The following is a 17,751-nucleotide window of genomic DNA, read 5'->3' as shown; positions in this document are numbered from 1 at the left end:
AAAATCTGCAAGCAATTAGTAAAATATATAAGTAAATTACTAAATTTCTATTTTTTTTAACCATTTTACCTTAATGGGCTATTTTCTTAGACTTTAGCCCACTTTTCACCTTCAACCTGAGTTATACTTAGTAATTCAAGCTTATTTAAAAGCTAACACTGGGCTATAATATAGCCAACGAGATTATTAGAAATTTAACGTGAGCGATAAAAAGTTACATTTCTAGAAGAAATGAGTTAAGCACGATACATATAAGTGAAAGCGCCATAAATTTAATGTTTTAAACTTTTTAATTTGAATTGATTATTTACTATCCTAATTACCAACTATGCGTTATATTAATATTCATATTAGACCTCAAAAAGGGCTAAAGCCCTGGGCCAACCCATATGGCCCCATGCAAAGTCCATTCAATTTTAGCCCTTTATTTAATAGGGCCAATATAACCTTGAGCCCATAAAGCCCTTTCATTTACAGAGCCAGGTGGGGCTGCCCCGAGGGCCAAAATTATTACCATCAGTTTACACTTTCTCTCCCAATCTCCCATGCCCTTTGGGCGTTTTCCACTATAGCCATAGTTTTCTCTGGAAAATACAAAATTCTTCATCCCCTTCTCAAAACCCCAGTATCTTTTGGGTTTGTTAGAATCAATTGCACGTAGATAAGCATCACACATTGCATTCTATTTTCTTCTCCAAACCATTCAAGGTATATTTCTCTAATACCCTGATTTTCTGCAATCACCTTTTGCTTTGAAATCATGGTGACGGTCATTCCCTAATTTACTTGTTCTTTATCCTCATAATACTGAGAAATCTGTTTCGATTTTATATTTGTTTTCTGTTATTGTTGCTTGGGTAGTGACTGAAAGAAAAAAAAAATGTTGGGAAACTTTTTCATTCGAAAATCAAGACTAAAATACTCACGTTGGAGCTGTTTTGGGATTTTTATTTTTTTAATATTGATAAGGCAAGTCCATTCATGTCAAACTGTTCTGAAATGCAAAATTCTGGGAGCTTTAGTTTGGATAAGGCAAGTCCATTCATGCTAGCAAAGGAAAACGTCTTTGTTCTGTTTGGTTGTTCCACAACATCTCCAGTGTTTGATTCAACAGAAGATTTCTGTGATACAGGTTCTGGTTCTCGTGTTTGTAGAGGAATGTATTCTTGCAAAGGGGTGACAGGAATTGGGTTGGCACAGAATGCACCAATCAACACTTGTTGTGTCTATGATTACCCCACTGGACTTGGCTTAGGCTATAGTTTAGATCTTCCAAAGTAAAAGAACGTGAAAAATGGTCACGAATCTTGAGTTTGGAAACAATCAATCAAGGGATAAAGTTATTCCAGCAATATTTAGGTCTTTTAATAATTTTATATCGGATAAATTTATATAGAGCAACGCCTATATAAATTTTGACAGCTTTAATTTTACCTATTTCTACTGTGCTTCATTTCAATTATTAGCAGGTTACTTTTTTCTTATTGTTATTTGATTATATGGAGATTTAATTTTAAAATGTCTAGTGTTTAATCAAACATGCAATGATCAAAGTTACCCCTTTTCTTTTTGGTTGTGTTTAATCAATAATTAAAGAAGATAAATCTGTTTAATATGTCCACACACACAAAAAAAATCTATTTAATATTGCACAGTCCTTTCGGGGTCGATTCAGGGCCATATCTAGTGACACAAAGTTGTTGTTGTCTTTCTTGCTTTGGTTGTTGCATAAATATGTAACAAAACCACATCTTTCTTGTAGAATTGTGTAGAGCTATCCGAATTCTGTGTTGTGCTGTTGGAACTGTGGTTTTCCAATTATCTGGTTTTGTAAGTCACATCTTTTTTTTTTTTTGTGAATAATAAATCTGATTGTTTCTAACTTAGATTTTGACCTAGTTAATTGGAAGACTGAATTCATGTGAGTTCTCTTCAAGATTATGTTTCTGCTTTTCATGTTTGTGGATGCTGAATAATTGTTTTAAGGGGAAATAGGGGAATTGGGTGGATCTGTTTAGGTGGGTCTGGTATACTTTTTAAGTAGTGGCATTGACATCTAGCTATGTTAGATTATTTCTCTTTAGAGGGTGGAGGTGGAACTGCTATCCAACTACTACCAACTGCATGGAAATATTATGTTAGTGGATCTATTTACTTACGTCTAATACATAGATGCATTCTTGACTTGTTAAATTCTAAAGTAATGACACTGAGTAGATATGCTGAGTTATATCTTTCCATATAACTCAGCATATTTTCCACCTAGTTACAACATGGGAATATTATAATCGCATGTGTGCATGATTCAATTTATTGATATACGGTATAACATATTTTCATCCTTTAATGGTTACTCAAATGGAATGTAGTTTAGATCATTGACGATTCTATTGGTTCTAGATGCAATTTCTGGAATTCAGCAAGCATTAGCTTTTAGTTATACTAATTATAGATGCATCAGTTGTATTGCAATATAGTTGGTTTGTCCTCAGAGACAATGGAAAGGAAACACTTGGATTACTCAAACTAAAAGTTGTCTGTTCTATATCCCTTATCTTTTTCTATCCCTCGTGTCTTGAGTCTAAGTGGTGATGGACTGGTGGTAACAAAGTGGTATTTCAAAGGCAATGAGAAATAAAGTTTTGATTCTGGAAACTATGTGAGAAGCTTTAATCTTGGATTGTAATATCTCCTTCCTTTTTGTCCGCTTCAGTACAGCCTTGAATTCATCTATCGCTTGTGGTATTGTATGGTAAACAATATGTCGAATCTAGTATATCATATGTTCAGGCTTGGCTTATCTACAATGTTATCTATATGGGCTTTTTTTTTTAACAAAAAAAAGACACATTAAATTTTTGGAAGGCCCACGGGCTGGGCCTAACCCATAGGGCTTTTGGCCCATGTGGCCCAATATCATTGTGGGCTTTTTGGCCCTAATCCACATGGGCTAGGGTTAAATGGGCCGGGCTAGCCCATTTTGACAGCTCTACATATGATGAATGGCTAATCCTGCTCCATGTATTCAGCTGCCAAAAATGAAGAACCAAATGAGAAATTTTCATATTCTTATTATTGGAATAAAAAATTCATTTAGTGAAAAAACAAGCCAACATTAATAACTATTGCTTCAAGTAATAAAGAATTTGATTTCCTCAACTAAAGATTTCAAATTAAAAATGGATTGGATAAAAAAAACAAACAAACGAACAAGATTGTGTTAAAAAAAAATTAGAGACTATTGTTAGTTTATTACATTCAAATTTTTTGAAATAAAAATGATTCTCAACGTAAAAGAGTAAAATTGTTTTCTATATAAGGTTGATAAAATTGATTTGTCAATGCATTTAATTTCAAACTTTTAATTAATTGAGTTATATAATTAAATTCGCTTAAACAAATAAATTAATTGGTTTAATTTTTTTATTTGTATTTTTAAATTTTCTTTTAGGGCTTTTTCAGCTTATGCCTTCATTTTTTCCCCCTTCCCAGGTGCGTAGCACACCACACCACACGACTACAGCAGCATAAGACAGAGTGACAGACACCCCTTCTCTTCCTCTCCGCACCGCACTCTACCGCTACCAGAGTACCAGGTACCATTAATTCGTTTCATTCTGAGTTTTCATTATGTTTGGTTTTCAGTTTTCTCTTCTTAATTACTGCTGAATGCTAAATCTGCTGTCGATATTGCGTACTGCGTAATATGTTTATTCTGTGAAAGGTTTTAATTATTTTCATTTTTGCATGCTTAATTTTTTTTCCTACTGTTGTACATTTTAGATTTAGCTCTCTTTTTTTATTTGTTTCTTAGCCTGTTATGCTATTATATATATACTCATTCAAATATGAAAGTTTCGGATGAAGTAGTAGAGAAAGAACAATAATTAATGCTGTGGTAGAAATATCTGCAAAGGTATGGAGATATCTTACTTTCTGGATTTATGATTACGCAATCACTCCTTGGCGTTTGGAAGGGTTAGAGCCAGGTGTGAACTTCAAAGTAAAATAGCAAATTTGCTAGAATTTTAGTTGGAATTTGGATAGGGAACAACCTAGAAAACTATCCCTCTTTATCCTCTGTTAAATCTTGATCAATTTTAGTTGGAGAGGAAGACTGGAGAAGTTCTTCAATTATGAAATGGCAATTTGTGTTACCGCTTCCTTTCTTTGTTTCCTCTCTCCCCTGTGATCCTTCTGCTTTTTTGAACAAGTTGTGAGTGAAAAAGGGTTATGTGTTCCCTTTATTCAACTTGAGAATTTTGGATTTTTGGTTTAGAAAATTTCTTCCTTACTTCCATTATTTCATTGACTGGCTCTCTTTCCAATTCCTCTACCTGATTCTTGTCCTGATTAAAATGTTCTCAATTCCAATCATCAAGTTCAGATCTAATGACTCTGACTTATTTTACCACATTTATAATTCTAAACTTCTATTTGACATAGTTAACATTTAACAAACATTTAAATACAGTACAAGCTTATATTTTTCCTATCTTTCTCAAAACAAATATGCTAGTGAAACGCTCACTTTTAGATTTTCCATTGCTGAAGTACAACTTGGAACATTAGAAGGCTTCTTTTTATATCTGAAAAAAAGAATCTTTAATATAATTAAAGGCAAAGAGATACATTGTTTTGCACTATATAAGATCAAGACTCTTCATATACACCAATTGTAAGTGATGATGTAGTACCTTAAATTGTAATTAGATGTTGCCAATTGTAATTCCTTGTGTTCATACAAGTAGCTAAAGATCCTATGCTCGTGGAGAAAAGCATTGTTTGTTTCCTTGTGTTTCATTGCTTATTATTTAGAAGGGAGGATTGGTGTTTACGAAGAGTGAATCAACGCATACCGTCCCATCCCATTTTTTCAGGTTAGAGGCAGGGAGGGGTGGGTCAACCCTCTCTGCGACCTCCGGTGCTAGAGTTCTTTTATAAAATTTATTTATTTCATCATCTAACATTTAAATATTGTATAAAGAAAATGATACTTTAATTTGAATAAATCATACACTGATATAACTCAAATATTAGCAATAAATGATATATCTTTAAAAAATATTTTTATTAAGTAATATGTAAGATTAACAAAACTATAATTGATGAAAAATAAAATAAAATAGATAAAAAGAATATATGTAGTAATGAATTGATAGAAGTGAAGATATTTGTTATGAAAGACAAAAATATGAGACGAGGCCCATATAGTGTGAGATCCAGTCCAGGCTTGAGCAATATTATTCAGTTGAGTACCTCAACTTAAGTTTCGAGTTCACAGTTTCAACGTTGCCCTAACTCTGTTCTCTTGCACCAACAATTTCATCCATTACCCCCTCTCCTCCTCCTCTATCTCTTCAATTCAAGCTTACCTTTGTTTTCACGGCGAGGAGGTTTGTGCTTTCTCATTCTTTTCATTTAATTAAGTGATGGGTTTTATTATGTCCAAAGGAAAGATGGATTCCCTTTTGGGGTTGGATTTGCAATTTCCATTTCCTGTGTGTAGAAGCTTATGTTATGGGATTAGTTGTCAAATTCATCTGTTTGCTGCATAGAATAGAACAGAGATTAACAAAAAAACAAACCTTCAAAGTTGGACCATTCAAAGATATAATTTTTAAGAAGTTGTTTTTAAACTGATCATTCGCTTTCTTGCCGTTTTTTCTTTCTCTTGTAGTTTTTGTGATTTTAGAGGGCAGGGCTAAGCTGAAATGGGTTGGAAAGCAGCTGAGAAACTCATTAGGCACTGGAAAGTTCTCAGAGGGGACAATGTAAGCCAAGCCATACCCAAAATATATTTTTCAATGCTCTTTCCTACTTTCACTTTTATTTTATAGTTATAGTCACATGCATGTTTTCATTTGACAGGTTATGATAATAAGGGGCAAAGATAAGGGAGAGACTGGGATTATAAAGCGTGTTATTCGCTCTCAGAATCGTGTCATTGTTGAGGGTAAAAATCTGGTGAGAGATAGACACAGCACTTATCATCACATTTGGGCAGTCTAGTTTTCTATCTTCCGTCGCATATAACTTCTTATTTCTAGGTTTTGACAAGTGCCTGTTTTTTCAATTCCATTATCAATGTGTCTTGCGTCAGAATCTTAATCAAATGTCTCATTGAGCATGTGATTATGTAAATTTTCCTGATAGATTTATCTTCACACCAAATCCTTTGGACTTCCTCTTTACAGGTAAAGAAGCATATCAAGCAAGGGCAAGGTCATGAAGGGGGCATCTTTACAGTTGAAGCCCCACTTCATGCCTCTAATGTGCAAGTTATTGACCCAGTGACAGGGTATGCACAAGTGTTCAGAAATTGCACTGATGATTGCATCACTGGAGGTTGGGGATAACATATTTTACTTATGCAGGAAGCCTTGCAAGGTTGGAGTTAAATATCTTGAAGATGGTACTAAAGTCAGAGTATCCAGAGGAATAGGAGCATCTGAGTCCATAATCCCTCGTCCTGAGATCTTAAAGATAAGAACTACCCCAAGGCCTTCAATCCGTAAGTATCTAAAAATCTTTCCTTTTTTCGTGTTTATTTTTTTGTTGAGAAACATGGCAAGAGTCAAGAGAGAATTGAAAGAAAGTGAGAAACTGAAAAAGAACTTGGATTGAAATGAGAAAGGTGTGTTCAACAGGCGAATATTGTGGCTTATATAGACTAGAGAGAACAACTAATCACTAACTAACTACATGTCTCATCAAACTAACCAAATGATGGTGATTGTTGATTTTTCTCATTTAATTCTAATGATGTACCTCTGCTCTTCTTCGGTACATGTCCATTAACATATGTGGTTAACCATAAGCTTGTTATCATAATTGACATTGAAGGAGAGCGGCCTTGCACTGAAACTGACTCCTCCTTTTGTTGAAATACATAATAGTTAGCCCAACATAAAAGAAAGCTTTTGGAAAAGGAAAAAAAAAAGAGGGGTTGGGGTGGGGAAGGAGGGGGGGGAGGGGGGAGTTGATTAAATGTTGAGGAAGATCAAAAGTGTTAGATTTGTGAAATGCATTCCATTGTCTTAAAAAAATTTGCTTCTAGAATGTATATTGGTTAGAAAGCATGATAGACATGCACTCCATATGCCCATATGCAGAAACACAAGTAGAAAGCTACATTTTGTATAGTGTAACACTGTAATTTGTTGGTCGGAGGAATTTGGATTGATGGATTTTAGTCTTCTGTAATATTCAATTTTGAGTCAGAAGCTAGGTTCAAGGCAGAGGTAATTGACGTGAACTAATTCTCTTGTTCCAACGTCAATCACGACAGCTGTTTTTTCAACCTAGTGTTTAAGAAGCTACTTCAGTTGGAGTGAATGTGCAAAACTTAAATGGATATATGGAATTCAGTGGCAAACCGATGATTTGTTAATTCTCAAAGATTCATTTGGAGGTGTTTGGTAGAGGAGAAATTTTTTTTTATCAGGGAAATGTAATTACTAGCAAAAAAGTAGGAAAGTAAGTTTAGTAGGAAAATTTTAGAAAAGTTGTTTGGTTGAGTAAAATATTACTGGAAAAAAGCACATTGAAAGTTGTAAGTTGTACGGGATATATGTTGTTTTTTTGCCATTTACCCAGTTTTCTCCCAAATACCATGTTGAAAGTTGCATTCTTATATAGTGAATATGTTGCTTTTTTACATACAATTGATAATGCCTGGGGAAAAGCATTTGATAGGTAAATTTCTTAATCTCTTCTACCAAATGGGGACAACCGAAAATGCTACATTCAGTCAATTGGGGAAATTTTCAAATATCCCGAACCAAACGCCAAACATATTTCATAAACGTACTGAGTATCTGACCCTGTTTGTTATTCATTGTTGGCAGTTGGTCCCAAAGATACTCCGTTGGATCTTGTGTTAGAGAAGACTTACGATGCTAAAACAGGAAGGGGCATGCCTGAACTTTAGGGAGATTAGGTGCCCTTATTCCAATTAGGTAGCTGCCATCACCTGAACAGGATATGGCATGAGTTTGTCACATGTTTCCGGTTATCGTGATTTGGTTAAATTGCTTTCAGATTTTCTAGCATAATATGATTGTATCTGGGAGTTACAAATTACTTGTAGCTTTCTTTTACCTATTTTAGACATTACTAGTAGCTAGCAAAAAAAAATTATTTTTTCTATTCAGTGGATGTTATAAGCTTCCTGTTAGTGATGGTTGTTTCACTCCAAAACTTATAAATTGTTAAAATGAGTGAAGAAAAAAAAAAAAAAAAAGGAACTCTTTTGATTGTGCTTATACTTTTTAACAACTTAATATAGCTCTGGTGATTTAATTAATTGAATTCTTCTTGATTCCAGCAAGGTTTTTCAAAGACCAATATGTCGTATCTCACAATTTATCCGTTGGAATTTTTTTCAACCAGTTTCATCAAACCTTACTGTGCGAAGTCAGGTTGCATGAAAGTTGTCAAAAAAAACTTTAGCTGAATGTTATGGCTCAAGCTTATGACGAGAGCAAACTCGAATGACTAGCTTATTGAAGTCATGCTCGGTGTTCGATGCCTTTGAATGCCTCGGCTCTTAATTTTCCTATCTTTTGCCACCCGCATTCTCACTGGATTTCGTATTTATGCAGTTGTAATGCCCTGAGATTCGAGCCATTTTTCTAGTTGTTATGTATGTATATACACGTAATTAAGTAAGCATTGACAGTGTTTAGAACTTACAGACGAAGTATTATTTAAAATTTTTTCTACTAATCATGCCTCAAATTTGGATAACCCTATTCTATCAAATGTAACGGGGGGAACATTTTTCCTTGTGTAGTGATTTTTTTTTTCTTTTTACTTTTTAGCAAGATAAAGGAATTTCATGAGTAGCAAATATAAAAATGACGTCATAAAATTTAGGAACATCATAAAACAGCGAGTGACCCCCTTAAAGGCTGATAATGGAGTGACATTTGGAGATGGAAAATAATGGCCACGAAACATGATATTTTGACGTTAGCAATAAGTGAAATTCGTTTACAAAGTGGGTTTTAGTAGTTTGTTAATTTTTTTTAAGGGTTTAATTCATCTACAATGAAAATAGCTTATCTTCCGTGAGTTCAAAATAACATCGTTTTGAGGTTGAATAAAATGTATTTTTATAATTCTAATTTATTCTAGGATTATATTAATTTTTATTATTATAATTTTTTAATCTTCTAACTTTAAAACGATGTCCTTTTGGATTCATTAGAAATAATTTTATCTTTTGAAACTGGCACACTATAAAACTCATTATTAACAAATAATTTAAGGGTTTGATGTTTCTTATATTGTAAGAGAAAAAATTATCTCCTATACACACATAAAAGTATGTGGCTATGTGAAGAAAAAAGAGAGAGAAAAAAATGATTCTCATACACGTAACTTTTATGTGTATGCAGAAAATAATTTCTTATGAGAGAGATTAAATCCATAATTTAATAGTTTTCAATCTTGATAAAATAATAGATTGAGCGAGTTGTGAAAAATGTTCAGAATGATTCAAGAAATGTTGCCCCACTGCTTATTAAAAAATAAAAAATAAACTATTGCACACTCAATTTAAGGTCATACTAACTCGAGAAAGAATTCTCATAATTCTTTTCCCCTACATTTTAATATAAGATCTTTTATCAATATAACTTGTCGCTATGCGAACTAGCGCATCAACGATGTGATTAGCGTTTATTTTCAATTTTTATTAGAGTAAAATGGTGTTCAACAAATTTCATAATACCTTTTTTTAGTTCCTAGCAATAGAAAAAGTCATGTGTGGTTTTTGATTTTTTCAAATTAAGCCCACGTTAATTCTTCCGTTAGTGGGGCTCCAACGTCGTTAATGACGCTTCTCAAGTGGACAGTTAAATCGCTGAGTCAGATTCCACATAAGATATAAAACGATTTCGTACCTTAAGAGGCTGTCTTCTTCTCTTTCATTTCTTTATTTCTGAAAATACAATAACACAACACACCCATCTTCTTTTCCACAACCAAATCTCACGCAAATCCTGTTGACGTTTCTTTATTTCTGACAGCAACTTGTTATCATCAACAACACAAGTATTCAACCCTCGGATATGTCTATTTCTGGCAAAAAAAAATTAAAATAATATTTTTTAATTAAATAATTATGTATTTATTGCAGTTTTGAAAAAAATTACGGATCTATTGCACACTGTGATGCCTCTTTTGGGCGTCACATGTTACGCCCAATTGAGGCATCTCATCCTAAGGGGAAGACGCCCAAATGGGATGTCTCTCATGAGATGTTGACATGTGTCACTTTTTTTCCCAAAAAAATAATTAATTTAATCATAAAACTTCTAAAGGCCATAGCTTTTGACTCGAGTATCCAAATCAGGTAATTCTTTTTTTGATTCCACATAACTTTTCGAGATCTACGCAATGACATCTCATTTGATATATTTTATTTCTCACAAACATAATTTAAATTTAAATCAAGTAATCCTTCTTCCTTAGATATTTAAAATATTTATTTAATTATTTTCTTTATTAATACAGATTTTTCAAATTGATTTTTGAGTTTAAATCACAAATCAAATCTTTATTTTGTTTTCCTTATTAATAATAATTGTTACTTTTAATTTAAATCACAAACCAAATTTTTGTTATAATAAAAATAAACAAATTTATTTTTTTAATTTAAATCACACATCAAATCTTGATTTATTTTTTGTATTAAATCACAAACGCAGAACTCAGAGGCTTCTAAGTTTAAAAATGTGATGCGTGTCAACACGTGTCAAAACCTAACACTTCACCAATCACGTCTAAATTGGGTTTCAATCAAGAGGCAATCACGTCTAATTAAGGTAATTTTATTTTTGAAAAATATTCATAAGCCATTATTAATTTCAGACCACGAATAATAACCCAGAAGCTTATAGAATTAATCATTAGTTTTAAAAATAATATCCTTCTTCCTTAGAAATTTAGAATATTTATTTAATTATTTCCTTTATTTCTACATATTTTTCAAATTGATTTTTTAGTTTAAATCACAAATCAAATCTTTATTTTGTTTTCCTTATTAATAATTTTTATTTTTATTTTGAATTTAAATCACAAACCAAATTTTTGTTATAATAAAAAAAATTATTATAAAAAAAATATAAATCAAAAATCAAAATTTTATTTATTTATTTTATATTAAATCACAAATCCGGAGCTAAGAGGTTTCTGGGTTTAACCGCTCTTATAATACCCTTCTTGCAAATTAAAATTGTGTTTGTGAGAAATAAAATATGTCAAATGAGATGTCATTGCGTAGATCTCGAAAAGTTATGTGGAATCAAAAAAAGAATTACCTGATTTGGATACTCGAGTCAAAAGTTATGGCCTTTAGAAGTTTTATGATTAAATTATTTATTTTTTTGAAAAAAAAAGTGACACGTGTCAACACCCCATGACACTTAGGGTGAGACGCCTCAATGGGGCGTCACAGTATGCAATAGATCCGTAATTTTTCTCAAAACTGCAATAAATGCGTAATTATTTAATTAAAAAATATTATTTTAATTTTTTTTCCTAATATCCTGTTTTAACAAATGTAACCATGACAACCAATTTCAGAGAATCAACAGAAAAAGAGACCCAAATCAAACCATAAAACATATGCCAAAAGCACGTTGAAGTAAGTATTGCCTAAAACATAGTTAGGATCAGTGTTAAGGAAAATCCATATACTAAACAATATAATGGCATCCAAGTACACTCCATCTCCTCAGGTAAAAGAACCAAAAATCAAAAATAAAAATTCTAGAGGCATAGATTTTGGAAGAATGCTTCCCAGCTCTCATACTGCTACTGATTTATACGGCTGGATAACCAACCAGTCTTTGAAACCCATCCATTAATATTCTGCAAAACAGACTCGTCAGGTTGACTGGTCCAACCCAAAAAGATCACCTAGTTGAGTAGCCCAATCTTGATGCTCAAAAAGTAGACTATTTAATTCATCAAGCTCACCATGCTGAGAAGCACAGTCCATAAGCCCATCAAATTGATCTATAGAACCTACAAGCACACTTTTAGAATCCATCATCCTATTAGTATTATAATCGAGTGACTTCGTGAGAGCAGGGATAAGTTGTCTTTGAGATATGTTCTGCATGAAATTGAATTGGCCTGGATCAGAGGTAGCACACTCTTGAGCCATATCTTGTATAAAACTGGCTAGACAAGAGGCAGCACTCTCATGAACCATATTTTTTATAATACTGAAGTTGGCTTCACTTTGAAGCTCATTTTGCATGTCAATTCTCTGATTACAAACTCCATTACTAGAACCAAACATAGCATTAATGATGTTCCCATTATTGAGTTGCTTCATAGGAGAAGCAGGGACAGGGATATGTTGGCTTTCAGATATAATCTCCATGTAATTGAGTTGGCTAGGATACGAAGCACCAGTCTTCTGAGCCATGTTTTGAATGAAACTGAAGTTGGCTTCACTATGAAGCTCATTTTGCATGTCAATTCTCTGATTACAAACTCCATTATTAGAACCAAACATAGCATTAATGATGTTCCCATTATTGAGTTGCTTCATATGAGAAGCAGGGATAGGGATATGTTGGCTTTCAGATATAATCTCCATGTAATTGAGTTGGCTAGGATACGAAGCACCAGTCTTCTGAGCCATGTTTTGAATGAAACAGATGTTGAATGAATGTTGGCTTCACTTTTATGCTCATTTTTTAGCATGTTAATTCTCTGATCACAAGCTCCAATCTTATCATCCAACGTAGCAATGAAAGCCTCCAGCTGCTCCTCTCCTAAGTTGTTGAAGCTTGGATGACAAGTTGGATACTTTGTCTTGAAGATATCTTTATTCACTCTGGAAATCTCAGCCTCAACCATGTTCTTCTTATTCTTGAAAAAGTCTTCAAGATCAAAGGTCTTGAGGGGTTTCTCATTTTTTTGACGCTCATACTTGTCAATGATGGAGTGTGCCTTTATAGGGTCTCGGGGCCAAGTCATAGGTTGAGCATCCCCATTCTCATCATACACAATTAAGCAAGCTTCAACTCCACACATAGTTGAAAATTTGGATACTTTCTTCATTAGTCCCTTCCTTCTCTGGATGGAAGTTGCTTTTCGAGCTCCATCATTTGGAATACGTTTGAAGGTTGTCCTTGAACGACCCATGTCCTACAACATATATATATATATACAAAAAGTTATCAATCATACAGTACTTGATGTTAGATCAATGGCTCTAATAATGTTATAATAGTTATCAATGGACGACTTCTTGAGCTATTATAACATTATCAAGAAGTCGTCCATTCCATACGCAGGAAAAAAAAATAAAAAAAATAAACTTTATCAATTCCTTAATTCTCTTGGGTTTCAAGTCTCAGAGGTAGATTCTGTTAAACTGTCACACGCTGCATTGTCAACAGTTCAAAAAAGAAAGGTTCTTTGGAATTGCATTTGACAGAGAGGGCGAAGGAACGAAGAAGCAGACATGGCCATGGTTAATGGGTAATTGAAAAACAAGATCTTTTAAGAGAAGTAACTATTCAAAGAGAGCAGAGCATCTCAAATCATCAAGAAACCAAGACTTTTATATAATCTAAGTTTTAGCCTATCAAACTCTTTTGACTATGAATTTGTGTTTTTTTTTCTAATGGAAATAGAATAAAATATAACAGAATTAAAATTGAAAATTCGGATACTTTCTTCATTAGTCCCTTCCTTCTCTGCATGAAAGTTGCTTTTTGAACTTTATCATTTGGAATACGTTTGAAGGTTGTCCTTGAACGACCCATGTCCTACAGCACACACACACATATATATATATATACAAAAAGTTATCAATCATACAATACTTGATGTTAGAGCTCGATAATTTTTAGATCAATGGCTCTGATAATCTTATAATAGTTATCAATGGACGACTTCTTGAGCTATTATAACATTATCAAGAAGTCGTCCATTCCATGCGCAGAAAAAAAAATTTATATATTCCTTAATTTTCTTGGGTTTCAGGTCTCAGAGGTAGATTCTGTTAAACTGTCACACACTGCATTATCAACAGTTCAAAAAAGAAAGGTTCTTTGGAATTGCATTTGACGGAGAGGGCGAAGGAACAAAGAAGCAGACATGGCCATGGTTAATGGGTAAGTGAAAAACAAGATCTTTTAAGAGAAGTAACTATTCAAAGGGAGAAGAGCGTCTCAAATCATCAAGAAACCAAGACTTTTATATAATCTAAGTTTTAGCCTATCAAACTCTTTTGACTATGAAATTCAGGTTCCCAAGAAAGAAAGAAAGAATTTGTGTTTTTTCTAATGGAAATAGAATAAAATAGAATAGAATTAAAAAGAAAGAATTTGAAAATATTATTAGAATAAGAAAAAATGACCCTGTAAATGTTGTAAGTGTAAAAATACAGAAGTCGTACCTCCAACAATTGAGTTTAGGGCTAGGGCTAGGGATAGGGATAAGGATAAGGATTAATGATGTTCCCATTATTGAGTTGCTTCATAGGAGAAGCAGGGATATGGATATGTTGGCTTTCAGATATAATCTCCATGTAATTAAGTTGGCTAGGATACGAAGCACCAGTCTTCTGAGCCATGTTTTGAATGAAACAGACGTTGGCTTCACTATATAGCTCATTTTGCATGTCAATTCTCTGATTAAAAACTCCATTATTAGAACCAAACATAGCATTAATGATGTTCCCATTATTGAGTTGCTTCATAGGACAAGCAGGGATAGAGATATGTTGGCTTTCAGATATAATCTCCATGTAATTGAGTTGGCTAGGATACGAAGCACCAGTCTTCTGAGCCATGTTTTGAATGAAACAGACGTTGGCTTCACTATGAAGCTCATTTTGCATGTCAATTCTCTGATTACAAACTCCATTATTAGAACCAAACATAGCATTAATGATGTTCCCATTATTGAGTTGCTTCATAGGAGAAGCAAGGATAGGGATATGTTGGCTTTCAGATATAATCTCCATGTAATTGAGTTGGCTAAGATAGGAAGCACCAGTCTTCTGATCCATGTTTTGAATGAAAAAGACGTTGGCTTCACTATGAAGCTCATTTTGCATGTCAATTCTCTGATTACAAACTCCATTATTAGAACCAACATAGCATTAATGATGTTCCCATTATTGAGTTGCTTCATAGGAGAAGCAGGGATAGGGATATGTCGGCTTTTAGATATAATCTACATGTAATTGAGTTGGCTAGGATACGAAGCACCAGTCTTCCGAGCCGTGTTTTAAATGAAACAGTTGGCTTCACTTTTATGCTCATTCTTTAGCATGTAATTATCTGATCACAAGCTCCAATCTTATCATCCAACATAGCAATGAAAGCCTCCAGCTGCTCCTCTCCTAAGTTGTTGAAGCTTGGATGACAAGTTGGATACTTTGTCTTCAAGATATCTTTATTCACTCTGGAAATCTCAGCTTCAACCATGTTCTTCTTATTCTTGAAAAAGTCTTCAAGATCAAAGGCCTTGAGGGGTTTCTCATTTTTTTGACGCTCATATATGTCAATGATGGAGTGTGCCTTTATAGGGTCTCGGGGCCAAGTCATAGGTTGAGCATCCCCATTCTCATCACACACAATTAAGCAAGCTTCAACTCCACACATAGTTGAAAATTCGGATACTTTCTTCATTAGTCCCTTCCTTCTCTGCATGTAAGTTGCTTTTCGAGCTTTATCATTTGGAATACGTTTGAAGGTTGTCCTTGAACGACCGATGTCCTACAGCACACACATATATATATATACAAAAAGTTATCAATCATACAGTACTTGATGTTAGAGCTCGATAATTTTTAGATCAATGGCTCTGATAATCTTATAATAGTTATCAATGGACGACTTCTTGAGCTATTATAACATTATCAAGAAGTCGTCCATTCCATGCGCAGAAAAAAAAATTTATATATTCCTTAATTTTCTTGGGTTTCAGGTCTCAGAGGTAGATTCTGTTAAACTGTCACACACTGCATTATCAACAGTTCAAAAAAGAAAGGTTCTTTGGAATTGCATTTGACGGAGAGGGCGAAGGAACAAAGAAGCAGACATGGCCATGGTTAATGGGTAAGTGAAAAACAAGATCTTTTAAGAGAAGTAACTATTCAAAGGGAGAAGAGCGTCTCAAATCATCAAGAAACCAAGACTTTTATATAATCTAAGTTTTAGCCTATCAAACTCTTTTGACTATGAAATTCAGGTTCCCAAGAAAGAAAGAATTTGTGTTTTTTTTCTAATGGAAATAGAATAAAATAGAACAGAATTAAAAAGAAAGAATTTGAAAATATTATTAGAATAAGAAAAAATGACCCTGTAAATGTTGTAAGTGTAAAAATACAGAAGTCGTACCTCCAACAATTGAGTTTAGGGATAGGGATAGGGATTAATGATGTTCCCATTATTGAGTTGCTTCATAGGAGAAGCAGGGATAGGGATATGTTGGCTTTCAGATATAATCTCCATGTAATTGAGTTGGCTAGGATACGAAGCACCAGTCTTCTGAGCCATGTTTTGAATGAAACAGACGTTGGCTTCACTATGAAGCTCATTTTGCATGTCAATTCTCTGATTACAAACTCCATTATTAGAACCAAACATAGCATTAATGATGTTCCCATTATTGAGTTGCTTCATATGAGAAGCAGGGATAGGGATATGTTGGCTTTCAGATATAATCTCCATGTAATTGAGTTGGCTAGGATACGAAGCACCAGTCTTCTGAGCCATGTTTTGAATGAAACAGATGTTGGCTTCACTTTTATGCTCATTTTTTAGCATGTTAATTCTCTGATCACAAGCTCCAATCTTATCATCCAACGTAGCAATGAAAGCCTCCAGCTGCTCCTCTCCTAAGTTGTTGAAGCTTGGATGACAAGTTGGATACTTTGTCTTGAAGATATCTTTATTCACTCTGGAAATCTCAGCTTCAACCATGTTCTTCTTATTCTTGAAAAAGTCTTCAAGATCAAAGGTCTTGAGGGGTTTCTCATTTTTTTGACGCTCATACTTGTCAATGATGGAGTGTGCCTTTATAGGGTCTCGGGGCCAAGTCATAGGTTGAGCATCCCCATTCTCATCATACACAATTAAGCAAGCTTCAACTCCACACATAGTTGAAAATTTGGATACTTTCTTCATTAGTCCCTTCCTTCTCTGGATGGAAGTTGCTTTTCGAGCTCCATCATTTGGAATACGTTTGAAGGTTGTCCTTGAACGACCCATGTCCTACAACATATATATATATACAAAAAGTTATCAATCATACAGTACTTGATGTTAGATCAATGGCTCTAATAATGTTATAATAGTTATCAATGGACGACTTCTTGAGCTATTATAACATTATCAAGAAGTCGTCAATTCCATACGCAGGAAAAAAAAAATAAAAAAATAAAAAAAATAAACTTTATCAATTCCTTAATTTTCTTGGGTTTCAGGTCTCAGAGGTAGATTCTGTTAAACTGTCACGCTGCATTATCAACAGTTCAAAAAAGAAAAGTTCCTTGGAATTGCATTTGACGGAGAGGGCGAAGGAACGAAGAAGCAGACATGGCCATGGTTAATGGGTAATTGAAAAACAAGATCTTTTAAGAGAAGTAACTATTCAAAGAGAGCAGAGCATCTCAAATCATCAAGAAACCAAGACTTTTATATAATCTAAGTTTTAGCCTATCAAACTCTTTTGACTATGAAATTCAGGTTCCCAAGAAAGAAA

General features: G+C 33.7%; 3 protein-coding genes and 1 pseudogene across 4 annotated transcripts; 1 reads left to right on the top strand and 3 right to left on the bottom strand.

Annotated features, from left to right (window-relative positions):
• Nucleotides 1-522: 522 nt before the first annotated feature.
• Nucleotides 523-8,174, top strand: LOC133303225 (uncharacterized). Of its 2 annotated transcripts, XM_061503108.1 has the most exons (8): nucleotides 523-708; nucleotides 1,763-1,830; nucleotides 3,493-3,596; nucleotides 5,681-5,774; nucleotides 5,872-5,967; nucleotides 6,198-6,301; nucleotides 6,378-6,514; nucleotides 7,851-8,174. In XM_061503108.1, the coding sequence occupies exons 4-8, from the start codon at nucleotides 5,715-5,717 to the stop codon at nucleotides 7,931-7,933; spliced, it is 480 nt and encodes a 159-aa protein (XP_061359092.1). In that variant the 5' UTR covers nucleotides 523-708; nucleotides 1,763-1,830; nucleotides 3,493-3,596; nucleotides 5,681-5,714; the 3' UTR covers nucleotides 7,934-8,174. The 2 variants fall into 2 exon arrangements, with proteins under 2 accessions (XP_061359092.1, XP_061359091.1); XM_061503107.1 differs by lacking the exon at nucleotides 1,763-1,830.
• A 3,725-nt stretch (nucleotides 8,175-11,899) lies between these two features.
• Nucleotides 11,900-13,173, bottom strand: LOC133303217 (agamous-like MADS-box protein AGL17). Its single transcript, XM_061503098.1, has 2 exons — nucleotides 12,652-13,173; nucleotides 11,900-12,568 (listed from the first exon to the last, which is right to left on the bottom strand). Exons 1-2 carry the CDS (start codon nucleotides 13,171-13,173, stop codon nucleotides 11,900-11,902), a joined length of 1,191 nt encoding a protein of 396 aa, XP_061359082.1.
• A 2,097-nt stretch (nucleotides 13,174-15,270) lies between these two features.
• On the bottom strand, nucleotides 15,271-16,012 carry LOC133303216 (agamous-like MADS-box protein AGL82; annotated as a pseudogene).
• A 388-nt stretch (nucleotides 16,013-16,400) lies between these two features.
• On the bottom strand, nucleotides 16,401-17,258 carry LOC133303215 (agamous-like MADS-box protein AGL82). The gene has a single exon (XM_061503097.1). The coding sequence runs from the start codon at nucleotides 17,256-17,258 to the stop codon at nucleotides 16,401-16,403; it is 858 nt and encodes a 285-aa protein (XP_061359081.1).
• Between the last annotated feature and the right edge of the window lie 493 nt (nucleotides 17,259-17,751).

This window comes from Gastrolobium bilobum, unplaced genomic scaffold (assembly GCF_033153095.1).
Source record: "Gastrolobium bilobum isolate Gb01-03AN ecotype WA unplaced genomic scaffold, APGP_CSIRO_Gbil_v1 utg8229, whole genome shotgun sequence".
In the NCBI taxonomy this organism is placed as follows: Eukaryota; Viridiplantae; Streptophyta; class Magnoliopsida; order Fabales; family Fabaceae; genus Gastrolobium; species Gastrolobium bilobum.
This window is presented reverse-complemented; position numbering and strand designations above follow the sequence as displayed.